This window comes from Salmo trutta, chromosome 18 (assembly GCF_901001165.1).
Source record: "Salmo trutta chromosome 18, fSalTru1.1, whole genome shotgun sequence".
Lineage (NCBI taxonomy): Eukaryota > Metazoa > Chordata > Actinopteri > Salmoniformes > Salmonidae > Salmo > Salmo trutta.
In genome coordinates, this window is record NC_042974.1 from 37,646,220 (window position 1) to 37,665,145 (window position 18,926).

General features: G+C 40.1%; 1 protein-coding gene and 1 long non-coding RNA gene across 2 annotated transcripts; both read right to left on the reverse strand.

Annotated features, from left to right (window-relative positions):
* Positions 1–14,271: 14,271 nt before the first annotated feature.
* LOC115153260 (uncharacterized) lies at positions 14,272–15,779 on the reverse strand. Its single transcript, XR_003867669.1, has 2 exons — positions 15,735–15,779; positions 14,272–15,512 (listed from the first exon to the last, which is right to left on the reverse strand). It is a non-coding gene; the product is annotated as an uncharacterized LOC115153260 (long non-coding RNA).
* Positions 15,780–16,484: 705 nt separating this feature from the next.
* Positions 16,485–18,706, reverse strand: LOC115153259 (uncharacterized). The gene is made up of 7 exons (XM_029698513.1): positions 18,672–18,706; positions 17,951–18,049; positions 17,485–17,619; positions 17,263–17,405; positions 17,040–17,176; positions 16,861–16,954; positions 16,485–16,720 (listed from the first exon to the last, which is right to left on the reverse strand). Exons 2-7 carry the CDS (start codon positions 18,042–18,044, stop codon positions 16,670–16,672), a joined length of 654 nt encoding a protein of 217 aa, XP_029554373.1. The 5' UTR covers positions 18,045–18,049; positions 18,672–18,706; the 3' UTR covers positions 16,485–16,669.
* Positions 18,707–18,926: the final 220 nt, after the last annotated feature.

Consider the following 18,926-nt stretch of genomic DNA (forward strand, 5'->3'; position numbering starts at 1 on the left):
TGCCTCTCCCATCTCCTCATTGGTTTTTAGAAGCATATACCCACGTTCCATCTTCTCATTGGTTTTTAGGAACATATACCCACGTGGGTGATTGAAAGATGAACTGAGGTCGGTTGTGGTAATGCACCTTATTAGGAAAGTTAGTTGGCAATCGCCATATAATGTCCAAAGAAGAAAAAGAAGCCTGGAAGCAGGAGAGATGAATAGAAACGATTCGGTTGACCGTTTTATGTGTGGATTCATTGTTAGAGTAGAGGAACTTGTGCATTTCAGGTAAAATAAGAACTCAGTGTTTATATCCCAGGAAAATTAGCTAGCAACTGCAAGCTAGCTAGCTAAATTGCCATAACTGTTTAATGCTTTTCGACCTGTCCCCAAATTAATATAATTGGTTCAGAGTTTGTTTTGATATTTCAACCTGCGTGTGGTGATCACTTTTGGTGTGGGGGGACAAAATCAATTTTCACACGATGGTGCACGTGAGCAGAAGGGTTTGGGCATGGTGTAACACGACAGCTAAACTGTCAAATAATTGGAAAATGAGGCAATGTATAGCCTATGAATATCTGAACCTAGAAAAAATTACAGACCTTAACCTATTCCAACGGATAAACACAAATGACTCTAACTTTAATTTTGGTGGCTAGTTAGCTGGTTGTCTGTATAGCTAGCTAGTGAAAGTGACATCTGAGGTTGACGCTCTGTGAGCGCAGCTCACATTTACCGCTACACACAACTGACATACTAACTACCTTGCTAGCTTGTGCCATTTCCATATGAATTACATTGGTAGAAACAATACAAAACAACCAACAATGTTAACTGACTATATACAGCTAAACACTGGAGCTTTTTCCATGAGACAGAGAGCAATCATTCAAGTTCCACCACTGATGTGCTCGCTTGTACCAACCAAGTTATGACATGACAGGATTTGCTAATCTCAGAGCTATTCGCAACAGCATCATTGACAAAACCAAACATATTTCTGCTGTTTACTTATTTCACTCACCTCAACATCATCGCTTTTCAAAGTGCATGGACGTGTCCGAATCCGTATCACCAACCAACATAGAGATATAGCCTCTTTCACAGTGAAAAGTCATGTTTGCTTTGGCAACATCATTTTGTATAATGAAGTGAACATTTTTTTGAAAAGTCAAACGACAGCATACCCTGTTTTCGGTTTCTGGTTGATGACAACGGCCACACGAATAGGACAACAGGTTGTTAGCAAGTTAATGTTGCGATATTGACACACTTATCATTGTTAGAAAGAAAAGGCTATAGTAATTGAAAGAAATGTCGTCGACGGCCACTATGGGTTCTAAAGGGTTCTAAATCAACTTTTAAACAAAAGTATACACCTCACACACATAATTATGGGTTTTAAAAAAGAACACACCTGTACCATGTCAGATATAGAGTTGAAATGTATTACATTTGGAGTTTGCAGTCACAGAAGACAAAAATATAACAAAACAGTTTGAAATAGAAACACCAGATTTTCTAATGTTTATTCATTATTAAAAATATGAATAACATTCCACCCATGAGGCCACTAGAGGGTGATTTGCTCATTTGACTGCAGGAAAGTGCTACCAGCTAATTTCCAGCAATTTATAAATTTGCCATGAGGAAACATTAGCTTTTTTCAGTTTTAAAAGCTAATTTCCTGCAATTCTACACGTTGCCATGACTTATGTCATGTTAATATGATATCTGAGTGAGTGTGACTAACAAAATCAATGGGGCCCCCTGGAGGTCAGGGCCCCTGGGCACGTGCCCTGCGTGCCCAGTCGGGTAATACAGCCATGATTACTACAAGTTTAGATAGCTGGCTAGACTAATGAACCAATCTAAAAAATGTTGGTGAGTGACAGTGATTGACATATAACAAGAGTAATACAGCTGATGCACAACTATGGTTTTGAAATTGCACCTCTGTAGCCTACTATTTTAATCCTCAAGTTGAGACTGACTGACTGACCTCACATGTAACTACGGCCCTGTACCTGAGCTGAACAGAATTAGCAGTGTGATAAACAATCCAGGAAAAACCGAGTGTATTGACAGAGCCATGAAGGTTTTATACTGTCCTCTGCAAAGACCTTCAGAATATCAGGCAGAAATAAAAGAACCCATAGTGTAAGAAATGGTCTGGGTTTGAATGAAAGGACTGTATAGCTGGCTTTACTGAATGGGGCTGTCCACCAATTGGCTCCCATTAGAGATACTTGGATTCAGGACTTCTTGTTTTATTTTAGGCAGTTCAATCATCAGAGGACAATGCACTGTAGTTGTAGTATGGTTCTGAGAACAAAAGGAAATATGTAATCAACATAATCCACAATTAATGTAAAATCAGGCTCCAATTACCCTGTGTGTTTACACAGTTCAACAATACACATTTCCCAATATACAGTGCATTCGGAAAGTATTCAGACCACTTCAATTTTTCCACATTTTGTTACATTATAGCCTTATTCTAAAATGGATAAAATAGTTTTTTCCCTCATCAATCTACACACAATAACCCATAATGACAAAGCAAAAACAGGTTGTTAGAAACGTTTGCAAATGTAAAAAAAATATATATATATATCACATTTACATAAGTATTCAGACCCTTTACTCAATACTTTGTTGAAGCACCTTTAACAACGATTACAGCCTCGGGTCTTCTTGGGTATGATGCTACAAGCTTGGCACACCTGTATTTGGGGAGTTTATTCCATTCTTCTCTGCAGATCCTCTCAAGCTTTGTCAGGTTTGATGGGGAGCTTCGCTGCACAGCTATTTTCTGGTCTCTCCAGAGATGTTCAACTGGGTTCAAGTCCAGGCTCTGGCTGGGCCTCTCAAGGATGTTCAGAGACTTGTCCCGAAGCCACTCCTGCGTTGTCTTGGCTATGTGCTTAGGGTCGTTGTCCGGTTGGAAGGTGAACTTTTGCCTCAGTCTGAGGTCCTGAGCAGGTTTTCATCAAGGATATGAAGGATAATGGCGCCGGAGGGAATGGCTGCCATGTTAAGGGCTTCTAACCAACTGTGCAATTTTGTTCATTTTTTTGCATGGTTTATAACTCATTTTGTATATAATGTTACTGCTACGGTCTCTTATGACAGATTCTGGACATCAAAACAGCGATTACTCATCTCGAACTGGACAAATATATTTTCTTTAATGAGTCCGATGCAGTGGATATACTGCTTTGTCGAGAGAAGGCCAAAATCCCTGTCATCTGCGTAAAGAAAAGACGGAGGAAAAGGGGGAGGAGAGCGGCCTTGTAAGAATTCGCTGACAGGTAGGTAAACCACCACTACCCTCCATATTATTTTATAACGTGCAATCATCGGAAAAAAAACTAGACTATGATTAAGTCTATCCTACCAACGGGACATTAGAAACTGTAATATCTTCTGTTTCACCGAGACGTGACCAAACGATGACACAGATAATATACAGTTAGGGAAAAAAGTATTTGATGCTGATTTTGTAAGTTTGCCCACTGACAAAGAAATGATCAGTCTATAATTTTAATGGTAGGTTTATTTGAACAGTGAGAGACAGAATAACAACAAAAATATCCAGAAAAACGCATGTCAAAAATGTTATCAATTGATTTGCATTTTAATGAGGGAAATAAGTATTTGACCCCTCTGCAAAACATGACTTAGTACTTGGTGGCAAAACCCTTGTTGGCAAACACAGAGGTCAGACGTTTCTTGTAGTTGGCCACCAGGTTTGCACACATCTCAGAAGGGATTTTGTCCCACTCCTCTTTGCAGATCTTCTCCAAGTCATTAAGGTTTTGAGGCTGACGTTTGGCAACTCGAACCTTCAGCTCCCTCCACAGATTTTCAATGGGATTAAGGTCTGGAGACTGGCTAGGCCACTCCAGGACCTTAATGTGCTTCTTCTTGAGCCACTCCTTTGTTGCCTTGGCCGTGTGTTTTGGGTCACTGTCATGCTGGACTACCCATCCACGACCCATTTTCAATGCCCTGGCTGAAGGAAGGAGGTTCTCACCCAAGATTTGGCGGTACATGGCCCAGTCCATCGTCCCTTTGATGCGGTGAAGTTGTCCTGTCCCCTTAGCAGAAAAACACCTCCAAAGCATAATGTTTTCACCTCCATGTTTGACGGTGGGGATGGTGTTCTTGGGGTCATAGGCAGCATTCCTCCTCCTCCTCCAAACACGGTGAGTTGAGTTGATGCCAAAGAGCTCCATTTTGGTCTCATCTGACCACAATTCTTTCACCCAGTTGTCCTCTGAATCATTCAGATGTTCGTTGGCAAACTTCAGATGGGCATAATATGTGCTTTCTTGAGCAGGGGGACCTTGCGGGCGCTGCAGGATTTCAGTCATTCACGGTGTAGTGTGTTACAAATTGTTTTCTTGGTGACTATGGTCCCAGCTGCCTTGCGATCATTGACATGATCCTCCCGTGTAGTTCTGGGCTGATTCCTCACCATTCTCATGATCATTGCAACTCCACGATGTGAGATCTTGAATTGAGCCCCAGGCCGAGGGAGATTGACAGTTCTTTTGTGTTTCTTTCATTTGCAAATAATCGCACCAAATGTTGTCACCTTCTCACCAAGCTGCTTGGCGATGGTCTTGTAGCCCATTCCAGCCTTGTGTAGGTCTACAATCTTGTCCCTGACATCCTTGGAGAGCTCTTTGGTCTTGGCCATGGTGGAGAGTTTGGAATCTGATTGATTGATTGCTTCTGTGGACAGGTGTCTTTTATACAGGTAACAAACTGAGATTAGGAGCACTCCCTTTAAGAGTGTGCTCCTAATCTCAGCTCCTTACCTGTATAAAAGACACCTGGGAGCTAGAAATATTTCTGATTGAGAGGGGGTCAAATATTGTTTTTCCCTCATTAAAGGTCTTGCTCACATCGGGTACGGAGAGCGTGATCACAGTCGTCCGGAACAGCTGGTGCTCTCATGCATGCTTCAGTGTTGCTTGCCTCAAAGCGAGCATAAAAGGCATTTAGTTCGTCTGATAGGCTCGCATCACTGGGCAGCTCACGGCTGGGTTTCCCTTTGTAGTCCATAATAGTTGTCAAGTCCTGCCACATCTGACAAGCATCAGATCTGGTGTATTAGGATTCAAACTTACTCCTGTATTAACGCTTTGCCTGTTTGATGGTACATCTGAGGGTATTGTGTGATTTTTTTAGAAGCGACCAAATTAGTGTCTCACTCCTTGAAAGCGGCAGCTCTATCCTTTAGCTCGGTGTGGGTGTTGCCTGTAATCCGGGCCTTCTGGTTGGGATATGTACGTATGGTCACTGTGGGTCGATGTAGTCGATGCACTTATTAATGAAGCCGGTAACTGAGGTGGTAAACTCCTCAATACCATTGGATGAATCCTCGAACAGTCCTGTAGCATAGCATTCATGACATCTGATCACTTCCATATTCCTGAGTCACTGGTACTTCCTGCTTTAGTTTTTGCTTGTAAGCAGGAATAAGAAGGATACAATTATGGTCATATTTACCAAATAGAGGGTGAGGGAGAGTTTTGTATGCGCCTCTGTGTGTGGAGTAAAGGTGGTCTAGGGTTTTTTTTCCCTCTGGTTGCACATGTGACATGCTGGTAGAAATGAGGTAAAACGGATGTAAGTTTGCCTGCATTAAAGTTCCCGGCCGCTAGGAGCATTTTCTTGTTTGCTTATGGCTTTCTACAGCTTCTTGAGTACGGTCTTAGTGCCAGCATCGGTTTGTGGTAGTAAATAGACGGCTACGAGTAATATAGATGCGAAGTCTCTTGGTAGATAGTGTGGTCTACTGCTTATCATGTGGTATTCTACCTTAGGCGAGTGATGCCTCGAGACTTCTTTAATATTTGACATTGCGCACAATCAGTAATTGACAAATATAGACACACCCACGCCCCTCGTCTTACCAGACCTAGCTGCTCTGTCCTGCTGTGTCCTGCTGATGAACAGAGAAGCCAGCCAGCTCCACAGTGAGGGGAAAAAGTATTTGATCCCCTGCTGATTTTGTACGTTTGCCCAGTGACAAAGAAATGATCAGTCTATAATTTTAATCATAGGTTTATTTGAACAGTGAGACAGAACAACAACAAAAAAATCCAGAAAAATTAATGGCAAAAATGTTATAAAACTCTTGCGTCCCACCTAGTCAACAGCCAGTGGAATCACGTGGCGTGAAATACAAATACCTCATAAATGCTATAACTTCAATTAAATGCAGCACTAACCTTTGATGATCTTCATCAGATGACACTCCTAGGACATTATGTTATACAATACATGCAATTTTTGTTCAATTAAGTTCATATTTATATCAAAAAACAGCTTTTTACATTAGCATGTGATGTTCAGAACTAGCATACCCACCGCAAACTTCCGGTGAATTTACTTAATTACTCACGATTAACGTTCACAAAATACATAACAATTATTTTAAGACTTATAGATACAAAACTCCTTTATGCAATCGCGGTGTCAGATTTTAAAATAGCTTTTCGGCGAAAGCACATTTTGCAATATTCTGAGTAGATAGCCCGGCCATCACGGCTAGCTAATTTGACACCCACCAAGTTTGGCCCTCACCAAACTCAGAATTACTATAAGAAAAATTGGATTACCTTTGCTGTTCTTTGTCAGAATGCACTCCCAGGACTTCTACTTCAACAACAAATGTTGTTTTGGTTTGAAATAATCCATAGTTATATTGAAATAGCTCCGTTTTGTTCGTGCGTTGAGGTCCCTATCCGAAGGGTGACGTGCAGGCGCTTTTCGTGACAACAAAATTCAAAATATTCCATTACCGTACTTCGAAGCATGTCAAACGCTGTTTAAATGAAAATTTTAATGCGATTTTTCTCGTAAAATAGCGATAATATTCCAACCGGGCGTTATATTCATTCATAGACTGAAAGAAAAACATGGAGTCCTCTCGTGGACGCGCACTGCAGTGTCAGTGTTCTCAGCCCTGACCACTCACAAAAACTCCTGCTTTTTGTCGCCCAGAGACTGCAGAGACGTCATTCCACTTTCTGGTGCCTTCTGAGAGCCAATGGAAGCCTTAGAAAATGTCACGTTACAGCAGAGATGCTGTATTTTTGATAGAGATGCCCTAGAAGTAGAACAAATTGTCAGACAGGACACTTCCTGTATGGAATCTTCTCAGGTTTTGCCTGCCATATGAGTTCTGTTATACTCACAGACACCATTCAAACAGTTTTAGAAACTTTTGAGTGTTTTCTATCCAAATCTACTAATTATATGCATATGCTAGTTTCTGGGCAGGAGTAGTAACCAGATTAAATCGGGTACGTTTTTTTTCCGGCCGTGCAAATACTGCCCCCTATCCCAAACAGGTTAACTGACCTAAAATAGGGAATTTTTACTAGGATTAAATGTCAGGAATTGTGAAAAACTAAGTTTACATTTATTTGGCTAAGGTGTATGTAAACTTCCGACTTAAACTGTATACAGTGCTGTATGATATAGGCTACTGCACATTACACACGACAGAAAAACATGAATGCCAATAGATAGCTATATGCACTCTTGGGTAAATAAATTATACTAGCTCCAGTATGCTAATGTTTTACTTTACTGTATTGTATAATGCTGTATTATATGGACTGGAATTATGCACATCTTTCAAACCATGATGTTCATACCATGATAAAGCAGAAGAAAACATGCGATTCTTGTGTAGCACAGGTACAAGTATAGGCTAGCAATTTTGATTTGAATTTTGAAATATACAGTGCATTTGGAAAGTATTCAGACCCCTTCACTTTTCCAATTTTTGTTATATTACAGCCTAAGTCTAAAATTGACTATAAAAAAAAGGATTCAGACCCTTTGTTATGAGTCTCGAAATTGAGCTTAGGTGCGTCCTGTTTCATTTTATCATCCTTGAGATGTTTCTACAACTTGGAGTCCACCTGTGGTAAATTCAATTGATTAGGCATAATTTGGACAGGAACACACCTGTCTATATCAGTTGACAGTGCATGCCAGAGCAAAAACCAAGCCATGAGGTTGAAGGAATTGTCCGTAGAGCTCAGAGACAGGATTGTCTCGAGGCACAGATCTGGGGAAGGATACCAAAATAAATCTGCAGCATTGAAGGTCCCCAAGAACACAGTGGCCTCCATCATTCTTAAATGGAAGAAGTTTGAAACCACCAAGACTCTTCCTATAGCTGGCCGCCCGGCCAAACTGAGCAATCGGGTGAAAAGGGCCTTGGTCAAGGAGGTGACCAAGAACCTGATGGTCACTCAGACAGAGCTCTAGAGTTCCTAGCGTCAAGTCTGGAGTAAACCTGGCACCATCCCTACGGTGAAGCATGGTGGTGGCAGCATCATGCTGTGGGGATGTTTTTCAGCGGCAGGGACTGAGAGACTAGTCAGGTTCGAGGGAAAGATGAACGGAGCAAAGTACAGAGACCCTTGATGAAGTCCTGAGTGCTCTGGAGCAGGTTCTCAGACTGAGGTGAATGTTCACCTTCCATCAGGACAACGACCATAAGCACACTTACAAAACAAAGCAGGAGTGGCTTCTGGACAAATCTCTGAATGTCATTGAGTGGCCCAGCCAGAGCCTGGACTTAAACCCAATCTAACATTTCTGAGAGACCTGAAAATAACTTTGCAGCAATGCTGCCCATTCTACCTGACAGAGCTTGAGAGAATCTGCAGAGAAGAAAGGGAGAAACTCCCCAAATACAGGTGTGCCAAGCTTGTAGCATTGTACCCAAGAAGACTCAGGGCTGTAATTGCTGTTTCCACACTGGTACTGGTGCTCCAACAAAGTACTGAGTAAAGGGTCTGAATACTTATGTAAATGTGATATTTCAGTTTGTTCTTTTATAAATGTGCAAAAAAATTCTAAAACCTGTTTTTGCTTTGTCATTATGGGGTATCGTGTGTAGATTGATTAGATTTTTTTATATACATTTTGGAATAAGGCTGTAACCTAACAAAATATGGAAAAAGTCAATGGGTCTGAATACTTTCCGAAGGCACTGTATAGGGCTATATGTCAATCTAGTACAGGATTTTCTATTTTGGATGCAATTTGAATGGAGTTGATGGAGAGAGAGTGCTTGTGTGTACACTGATTTAAAGTAACTGTATTCAAGTGATTGGCTGTTTTACAACTCTGGAGCTGCAATTAAAAACATTATAATCTTTACAATTGATAACAAGGTGACCCCCGAAAGCTAGATGGAGATAAATTAAATTGACTTCAGTTTTTATATTACTGTAAAATAGACTCTGCTGCAGCAAATGTAGGCCTACCTGTCACAATAAAAAACGTTACTATGATGAGATGATAGGTCTACATGCATTGTGAATTGCGCTCCATACTGAGTAGGGCTGTCTGTCCCCACCCTGAGCGTTGATTAATTTTGCAGAAGCTGTAGAGAAGCCACATTTAGATGTCACACCTAATCTAACAGTTACATTTCACGCCATGCTGTTCAAATAAATAATTTCTTATAATTTACTGGTTTCTCACAGTTATTTTTCCCAGGAAAAGGGAATGGGTGGTAAATCACGGTAAATATCAGTAACCAGGTTCCCGCCATTCAACCCTAAAGTACAGTGATAACAGTGATCTGTTGTATAAATAAACAAAATATCTGACATTGTATTCTGATTTGTATTCCCATTTAAAAGCACTTTGCTGTGCTTTTAAATGGTTTAAAGCGCAGTGATAGACATTTGGGTGACAACTAAACCAAAAATCAGACTGTTTTTCCAGTTGGTTGTGCTTTTAGATGGTTTTTCCATTTGGTTGTGCTTTTAGATGGTTGAAAGCATAGTGGTAACACATTGGAAATTCAACTAGTTTTTGGCTGTCTTTTTGAGTGGGTCAATATAGCTTGCGATCTCATTGATCAATGTCTCTATCAAATAATATCCAATTATCCACGTTGAAATTACATGGTGTGCCCAGTGGGAGGGATCTATTCAGTCTGTACCGCTGAAGTGTTACAGATTACATAGACATGTAAAGATAATTTCTGATTTAGCCGACAAATGCAGTGCTTACCATAAACGCACTGTCCGCTAACGCAGGAACATTGCCTTTCAATTTCAATCACACTGTAATGCTAAACTTCCGCAAAACAGATTGAACAGAGCCCTGAGCCCCAGGTCAGGTACTCACACCCACGCACACACACACACACACACACATACACACAAACACACACACACGTGTAATACCCCGGCTAAGCGTCTGTCCCTTACCAAACACTAGCTTACTCTGACCTTGATCTGATTCACCCTGAGATTCATCCTGAGGACCTTTGGGCAAGGCAGGCAGATGTCCCCTTACATGTCATCAGTGTGTTAAAGCATTAACATTAAACTGCATCACATTAACATCTCTTCCCCTAGCCTGGGGTACTTCCAGACAAGATGCCATTGATGGATGCATAGTTGATGTTTGTAAGGGGCTTTACTGTCTATGGAATGCCGTTTGGGTCTTATAGCACGTGGGCAAAACGCTATCTTTTTAATGCTACAGTGGGGGAAAAAAGTATTTGATCCCTTGCTGATTTTGTATGTTTGCCCACTTACAAAGAAATGATCAGTCTATAATTTTAATAGTAGGTTTATTTGAACAGTGAGAGACAGAATAACAACAAAAAAATCCAGAAAAACGCATGTCAAAAATATTATAAAATGATTTGCATTTTAATGAGGGAAAAAAGTATTTGACCCCTCTGCAAAACGTGACTTAGTACTTGTTGGCAAAACCCTTGTTGGCAATCACAGAGGTCAGACATTTCTTGTAGTTGGCCACCAGGTTTGCACACATCTCAGAAGGGATTTTGTCCCACTCCTCTTTGCAGATCTTCTCCAAGTCATTAAGGTTTTGAGGCTGACGTTTGGCAACTCGAACCTTCAGCTCCCTCCACAGATTTTCTATGGGATTAAGGTCTGGAGACTGGCTAGGCCACTCCAGGACCTTAATGTGCTTCTTCTTGAGCCACTCCTTTGTTGCCTTGGCCATGTGTTTTGGGTCATTGTCATGCTGGAATACCCATCCACGACCCATTTTCAATGCCCTGGCTGAGGGAACGAGGTTCTCACCCATGATTTGACGGTACATGGCCCCGTCCATCGTCCCTTTGATGCGGTGAAGTTGTCCTGTCCCCTTAGCATAAAAACACCCCCAAAGCATAATGTTTCCACCTCCATGTTTGACGGTGGAGATGGTGTTCTTGGGGTCATAGGCAGCATTCCTCCTCCTCCAAACACGGCGTGTTGAGTTGATGCCAAAGAGCTCCATTTTGGTCTCATCTGACCACAACACTTTCACCAGTTGTCCTCTGAGTCATTCAGATGTTCATTGGCAAACTTCAGACGGGCATGTGCATGTATTCTTGAGCAGGGGGACCGTGCGGGCGCTGCAGGATTTCAGTCCTTCACAGCGTAGTGTGTTCCCAATTGTATTCTTGGTGACTATGGTCCCAGCTGCCTTGAGATCATTGACAAGATCCTCCTGTGTAGTTCTGGGCTGATTCCTCACTGTTCTCATGATCATTGCAACTCCAAGAGGTGAGGTCATGCTTGGAGCCCCAGGCCGAGGGATATTGACAGTTCTTTTGTGTTTCTTCCATTTGCAAATAATTGCCCCAAATGTTGTCACCTTTTCACCAAGCTGCTTGGCGATGGTCTTGTAGCCCATTCCAGCCTTGTGTAGGTCTACAATCTTGTCCCTGACATCCTTGGAGAGCTCTTTGGTCTTGGCCATGGTGGAGAGTTTGGAATCTGATTGATTGATTGCATCTGTGGACAGGTGTCTTTATTTACAGGTAACAAGCTGAGACTAGGAGCACTCCCTTAAGAGTGTGCTCCTAATCTCAGCTCGTTACCTGTATAAAAGACACCTGGGAGCCAGACATCTTTCTGATTGAGAGGGGGTCAAATACTTATTTCCCTCATTAAAATGCAAAGAAATTTATAAAATTTCTGACATGCATTTTTCTGGATATTTTTGTTGTTATTCTGTTTCTCACTGTTCAAATAAACCTAACATTAAAATTATAGACTGATCCTTTCTTTGTCAGTGGGCAAACTTACACAATCAGCAGGGGATCAAATACTTTTTTCCCCCACTGTACGTGTGTAAAGTAAACAGGTGCAGGTGCTAAATGAACGCATGTACGCGTTAAATTAACATCTTCACACGCTAAATTAACGCCTTCATGCGTCAAATAAGCACGTGCAAATGTGCTTGCAGGCGGTTCAACATGTGCTAAATGAACGGCTGCAAGCGGTCCTGCACACGTGAAGTTAAGGCCTACAGCTGCTAAATATACACCTTCACACGCTAACTTAACAAATTCCTTAAAATGCTAATTTTACTAGCCAATTTCCCTAGCTTCTCCTTTCAACCAGATTTCACAGTTTGAAGGAACTTCCTTTTCCACTGCAAGCAGAGTTTCAACCTTTACAAGGTAACGGTTCTGTCGTTGAAATTTGTTGTTACGGTATCGTAAAGTTTATCAGCTAGTTTACAGTGGAAGGATCTGTTTCTCATCACTGGCTATAACATTCAGCTAACATTAATCTAGCACCAGGATCAGCAGTGCTTAGCATAAGCTAAGTCAGATATTTTGCCAGCTAATTTAGCTAACGTTGGTAGCCTCGAACCCCGGCCATATTATATCATATAGTTAGCCTCAAACTTTGCCCGGTCATACTGCTAGCCGCAGTGAATGGAACCGTCTTGTGTTTTATTAAAAGCCCTGCTGAAAAAACATGTAAACTATAACAGCCACGGAAACACATTGGACTGTGTTAATACTATCAAGGTAAATTAACTAGCAAGATTGTTGCTTGCATACAGGGCCAGGCATATATAGATTAGACAACGGAGGTGCTCAAAATCCTGGTAGTTCTCGATTTTTGGACTATTGTCTTAATTTTGTTTTATCATTGACTTAAGGAAGACAATTTACCTAAATGGGATTTATCGGCTAGTACTGAAGCAGGACATGTTTTTGAGTTATGGTTTTAGCCCAAAACCTTGTATTTTAGCAAAACAACTTAAGGTAGGCAACTTCTTCAGCCTGACTGGCTTTCATTTAAATTCTAGCGTTAGCCGCGCTAGCTCGCGATTAGCAGGAAGACACAGAAAAGCTCACATAAAGCAAATTTGGCTAGTGACAACCTTGTAAAACCTTCGCTAACATCTAACGTTACATGTCAGCTTTCGAACAGAGTAGACTTTAATGTGCACGTTCACTTTTTGAATATATTCCATCAAAGCTTATTAGGGTAAAATAACTTCAGGCATATACCCAGTACTGCTTCAAAGGAATAGGGTTCCCATTCCTTCCGCTTTATTTTCACACATTTGTGTCTTGCAGAAGGAAACCATGAAGAGGAGCTTGGAGTGGGCAAGGGGAGGCTGATAAAGCACCAGAGAAGACCTGATTCATCAAGTATCAATTCATTTTGGTGATTCTCAACTGGTTGGCATGCATGCACAACACGACAAGGTATGCAACATTAAGCCCAATCAAATATCCAATGTTGTTAAAACATGTATCCCAATTTACAGTCAAGCAACATTTGTCAGTTGTGTTAATGTTATGAACTACAGACAATCTATGGTTCTTGGAGTCAATGAATCAATTCAAAGTGACTACAATTAGACATGTTAAAACTGTGCCAGTAAAGATGACAAAAAAGTAATCTGCTCTTATGGTTCCGTTTAAATTTTTTCCTGACATTTCAATCTGACACTCTTAATGTTTGATGTCAGGCCAAACGTCTTCAGCCACCCTAGGACGGAGAGCCGCTGGTTGGCATTTGACTGCAGTGTCTGTGGGTGTACCAGGAATGGACGTAAGAAGTTAGGTCCCCATGATATCGAAGCTTCTTACCATCTCCACTACACAGCAAAAAGTCCAGTGTTGAATTAACTCCCACAGAGTTGATTTCAACACTTTTTGAGGGTTTATATAGGTCCACACTCTCCAGAGTTAAATTAACACTTTCAAAATAGTTAAACATTTAACACTCTGCCAGAGTTCCTTCTTTAACTCGCAAAACAGAGTTAAAGTAACACTGCTCCGAGTTATTTTTTATTAACTATTTGGGTAGTGTTAATTTCACTCCCTAAAGTGTCAATTATCTACACTGAAATTTTTTTAAAATGAATTGTTAATTTATTCAATATTATTTAATTAAATATATACTTATAATAATAATAATAATAATAATAATAATGAATCACAATAAACAATCATTGTCAAAAACATTTATTTGTGCCTTCTCCCTTGCAGTCAGTTGAATTAAAACATTGTGAATGAAGGTATAATGTACATACTTTCATCTGAAACATTGTATGAGCTTTGAATATCAAACGGTTTATGAAATTTAAGCTCAGACATTTTTAGTAGACATCTTTCCACACTTCGTAATACTCTGAATGCATGATGATGGTCATCAAAATTCTCTGTAAATAGCTTGTTTGTCAAAAAAAAATATGATCTTCAACCAAAAGTACATCACTTATTTGACAAAAGACTGGCATGTCTTCTTCCATTGCACTGCAAATAACTAGTCCAGCTTTATATTCTACACCATCAACTTTAACCCAACTAGTTGAGAAAACATCTTTTGACAAGATCGTTTCAAGCATTTCATTGTTGACGACATTCTCATCTCTGAAGAGAAAAGATTTAATTGGCCCATACTCATTTTGTTTGAGGGTGAAGGTTTCCCAGTGATAAGCAATGGCCATCTGATGCTTTTTAGCAAGCGATTTGGTTATGTTTTTGAAATTTTTAAAACAATCTTTAAACAGCTTGTGTTTGGCCTCAAACCTCATACACCACGTATATAATAAGGGGCCAATTTTCCTTATAGAAGATGGGTAATGGATCATAAAATGATGCTTAGGTATCAAGTTTCTATGTGGATACAAGTGCTTAAATAGTTTGTGGTGGTCAACAATCAAATGCTTTAAATATATTGTCATAGAGAGAAGGTGAAAAAACTGTTCATTATTTGAAGTAACAACAGTAACAAATTCCAGTTTTTGTTTCCTGCAGGAATAATGTCAAACAGTGGGATGTTTTTCACAAGACACAATGTCTGAATAGAATTCAAACCAATGCCATTGCCAAAACTCTCCAAAATAATCTTTGTAGGAAGATTTTTTCATTCTAAAAATCCATAATCAAAACAATAAATCCTGGAAAGCAAGTCCTGTTCTGACATAGTGTTGCGTGAGATATCCAAAAAGCAATTTGATCTCATACTGAACCACACCCTCAAGAAGATCATGCATGATATCAAATGAATAGTTATTACAAACATGGAAATACTTCAATGAATTAAACGGTTTGCCTTGCATGGGATGAGACGCTTATCCATTGTGATGTAGAAGCTCTCAATCTTGCTCTTCTGACGCCCAACAGCGAGGAGGTACGGCTGCCGATCCTGCTGGTTGCGGAGATGCTCCTCCAAACTGCAGCATGACTAGGGTTGAGATCAGAAAACTGAAAATTAGACAAGAATAATGTGCAGCCAGAGAAAACCACATTATAGAAGTGATTATTCAAACAGCTATTCATTGGCTAGTGCAAGATGGGAATGAAGACTTAATTACAATTCCATCCACTTTTTAACAACCCTCATTTACATATGTGGCTAAGAAGGTGACGTGACAAATTATTATAATCACGTTAATAATATAATTACCTTATGAAAGACAACAAGTCTCTCAACTGCATCACATGCACTAATGTGGAGACTTCAGTCCCCCTGGAGGTGGTGGAAGGAGATGTAACAGCAACAACAGGGAAGCCATTTCTTGGTCGTAGGCTGAGGACAAAGAGTCACAAGAATTAACTGAAAACTCTTCAAATGTAATACTTTTAAAGTTTGAATGAGAACAGGGAGGCATTATGAGAACGTTTTAAACAGTCATCCATCTATTAGTCACATTTATCCCAAAAATCAGATCAACGTTCAGAGATACACAGAATAAACAAATGAAATATTATTGCAGTTATAATTTAACTGCAATTATAGCAAATTCATTAAAATAAAAAAAAAACTCACTTGTTGGCTCATCAAGATCACTTCCTGGGGGACTTTCTGCTGACTGCATCTGCTGACTGCACCAAGCGACGCAACTCTGGTGTTGAGGTGAGCCGCTTAGCCTCTTTTATGACATTTGGCTTGAAGAACAAATCCCATTTCTGAAGAAGCCTGGAGGATGTGTCGCCATCAAATAGGAGAGTGAAGTCTTGGTCCACCTTTAAGAAAGAAGATATTCATCTACTACTACTTCAGGAAATACTTTCAAATTTCAAGCCATTCTAAACATCTCATCCCAAACTTACCAATCCTTTTGTATCCAGGAATCTTGGGAAGCTGGAGAGGATATCAACACTTCTGCCTGGGTCATTAACGAGCTTCTGACGGTGCTGAAAGGTCTCTCTCATCTTCTGGAAAAATCAGGGAATTGTCTGTGGTATGGTTGAGCAAAGACATGGCCTCTTGGCAAGCATCACCATCAAGCTGCCTTTCAACATTAACAGTCCTTTGGAAATTTGGGCCCCCTGGAGAAAAGTCAATTGGGCTATTTGGTAGCAGTGCAGATCCTCGACGAATCTTCCTCTGGACTGTTTTCAGACGCCAGAAATGTATCCTGTGCTGCTTGCAGCATCATAGAAGTGTTCCTGAAATGGGAAAAAAGAAAATAAATGCGTTGTCATACCAGGCTCATGAGAAATCTCACGGAATTCAAATATCAATGTCATCCACACAGTTTTGTGTCACAACATGACATGAAAGAGTTAACAATAATAATGCCTATTACATAGTCCTTCTTGGAGTATGGATCCTTGAGGGAAGGGAACAACATCACCATCCCACGCGAATAATCTTCTCTGATTGCTTTTGTGGGGCGGTGCCTGAGAGGAGATATTAAATTAGTACATTTATGCAATGGCCATGCAGTTATCTGGTACAAATAAAAACAATGTGAAACAAACATACCCATGATTGTCAATCATGTAAGCCACCAGGATGTTAACCATTTTTCTTCTTGCAGCATCTGTTAGGGTTTCTGTTGTTTGGTACTCCTGTAGTACTTCTTCACCCCCAGACTTGCCTCTTAGCACAGCTTCAATCAACTAATAAAAACATTACAATACAAAACATGGTGATAAATAGCTTTTCTAGAGACTCAGAGTGAAAAAATTTGAAAGCATTAAGAAACCTGTTCAGCAGACACAGCATCATGTGTATCCTCAATTCTTTGTCTCTTGCTAGGGACATCATCTAGGATTATAGTTGATGCACTTGAGCTGAAGCTTGAGTCAGACGTCTCAGAAGCAGAAGACAAGGAGAAATCAGAGAATTCTAAAGGAATAGAAAAAATGCAAATAATTATATTATGTAAGGTATAAAGTTCTTTATTATACCTGCCTTGATATCTCACCCTGATCTGTGAATAGTGTCAGCACCACATTGCCTTGTCCAACGAGGTCGCTGAATATTTCTGCATCAACTTCTGTCCCTGTTGCATCCTTGTATATAACTTTTGCATCAGGTGGCAGGCAAAATCTCTCGATGACTGGAAAAGATAGTAAGGTCAAACTGAATGTGCCTTTGAAGTCAGCACTATTTCTTGCCTCACAGCCAATAACTCTTCACGTTGAATACACACTGTATAACCCTTAAATAGACCTAGAGCATTTTTCCTCACATAACCCATTCCCTCTTAAGTCCAAATTGATGATTGGCTTTTTTTCGTGACTGTTTTGGTGTATATTAATACTTTACACTCTATGAAGCACACATTACAGAACTGAAAATGATTAGCAATTTAACCCCATTTACCGTATAAAAGAGTCTGATAAAGGCATGTAAAGAAAATAAGAATCGAGTTTGTAAAGCCATGCTAACGTTTTCATGGAATTGCATAAAGTCAAACCGTCCTTCATCCTCATCCAGCTTCACATATTTCTGCTGTTGGCTGTACTTCACCTGGACCAGCATTTTGACTGAGACATGCAAGGAAGTTTGACAAAGTAAATAAACATTTAAAGGAAGAACGATAAAGATTAAAGCTAAGTCGACAGTGTTACACCATTTTTGGTGACCCATCAGATTCTGTGACCTGCACTGTTGGAAAAAGTATTAATTTTCAGAAAATCGCGCTGTGACTGAGATATTAAAATGCTGCTTATGCATTGACTCATCAGTATTTAATGAAGCACTTAAATGTTTAATAAATGTTTAATCCTCAGTCACAGCCCGATTTTCTGCTAATTTTGTACTTTAGCTTTAACTTAGTAATTTCAGTACAATTAACTGGTGAAGGGGGGGAAAAGACGTTAGCTCCAGCCTCAAACAAGATTTTATACAGTAAAAAAACATAACGCTTTGTTTTTCCTTTCAATAAATCATCATTGATAAAGTTGGAGACGGTTTAAGTAACAAACTGTTAGCTAGCTTACCATACACTTCTAGCTAGCTAATCACCAGGACAAATTTGCTGCTCAGACCTGGCAACAAACACGGTTTTGTTAGGCATATATTCTCTGTAGATGTTTCATTGTTCATACTGAAATTCTCAGCATCAATTTATAATTGTTTCAGTAAGTTTGAGTTAATTGCACTTACCGTGTAGTACTGCATGGGAGGGAGAAAATGGCGGCGACTTGTCTCTGTCTCCAACCGACGAAGTGAAATGCATGGGCGGAGCTTAATTACATCTCTGCGGAGTTGGGTTAACACTGACCGGATCAACTCTGTCAAATAACTCCAACACTGAACACCATTTAAATCAGAATGTGTTAAAATTACACTCTGGGAGTGAAAATCAACTCGGAAATGTTTAACCCTGAAATTTCAACACTCCAATTTTTGCTGTGTACA

Coding starts and splice junctions, on each gene's coding strand:
- LOC115153259 (XM_029698513.1), bottom strand. CDS start 18,044: ATGCTGGTCCAGGTGAAGTACAGCCAACAGCAGAAATATGTGAAGCTG. Junction 17,406..17,484: donor GACACTATTCACAGATCAGG/GTGAGATATCAA, acceptor CTATTCCTTTAG/AATTCTCTGATTTCTCCTTG. Junction 16,721..16,860: donor CATACTCCAAGAAGGACTAT/GTAATAGGCATT, acceptor TTCCCATTTCAG/GAACACTTCTATGATGCTGC.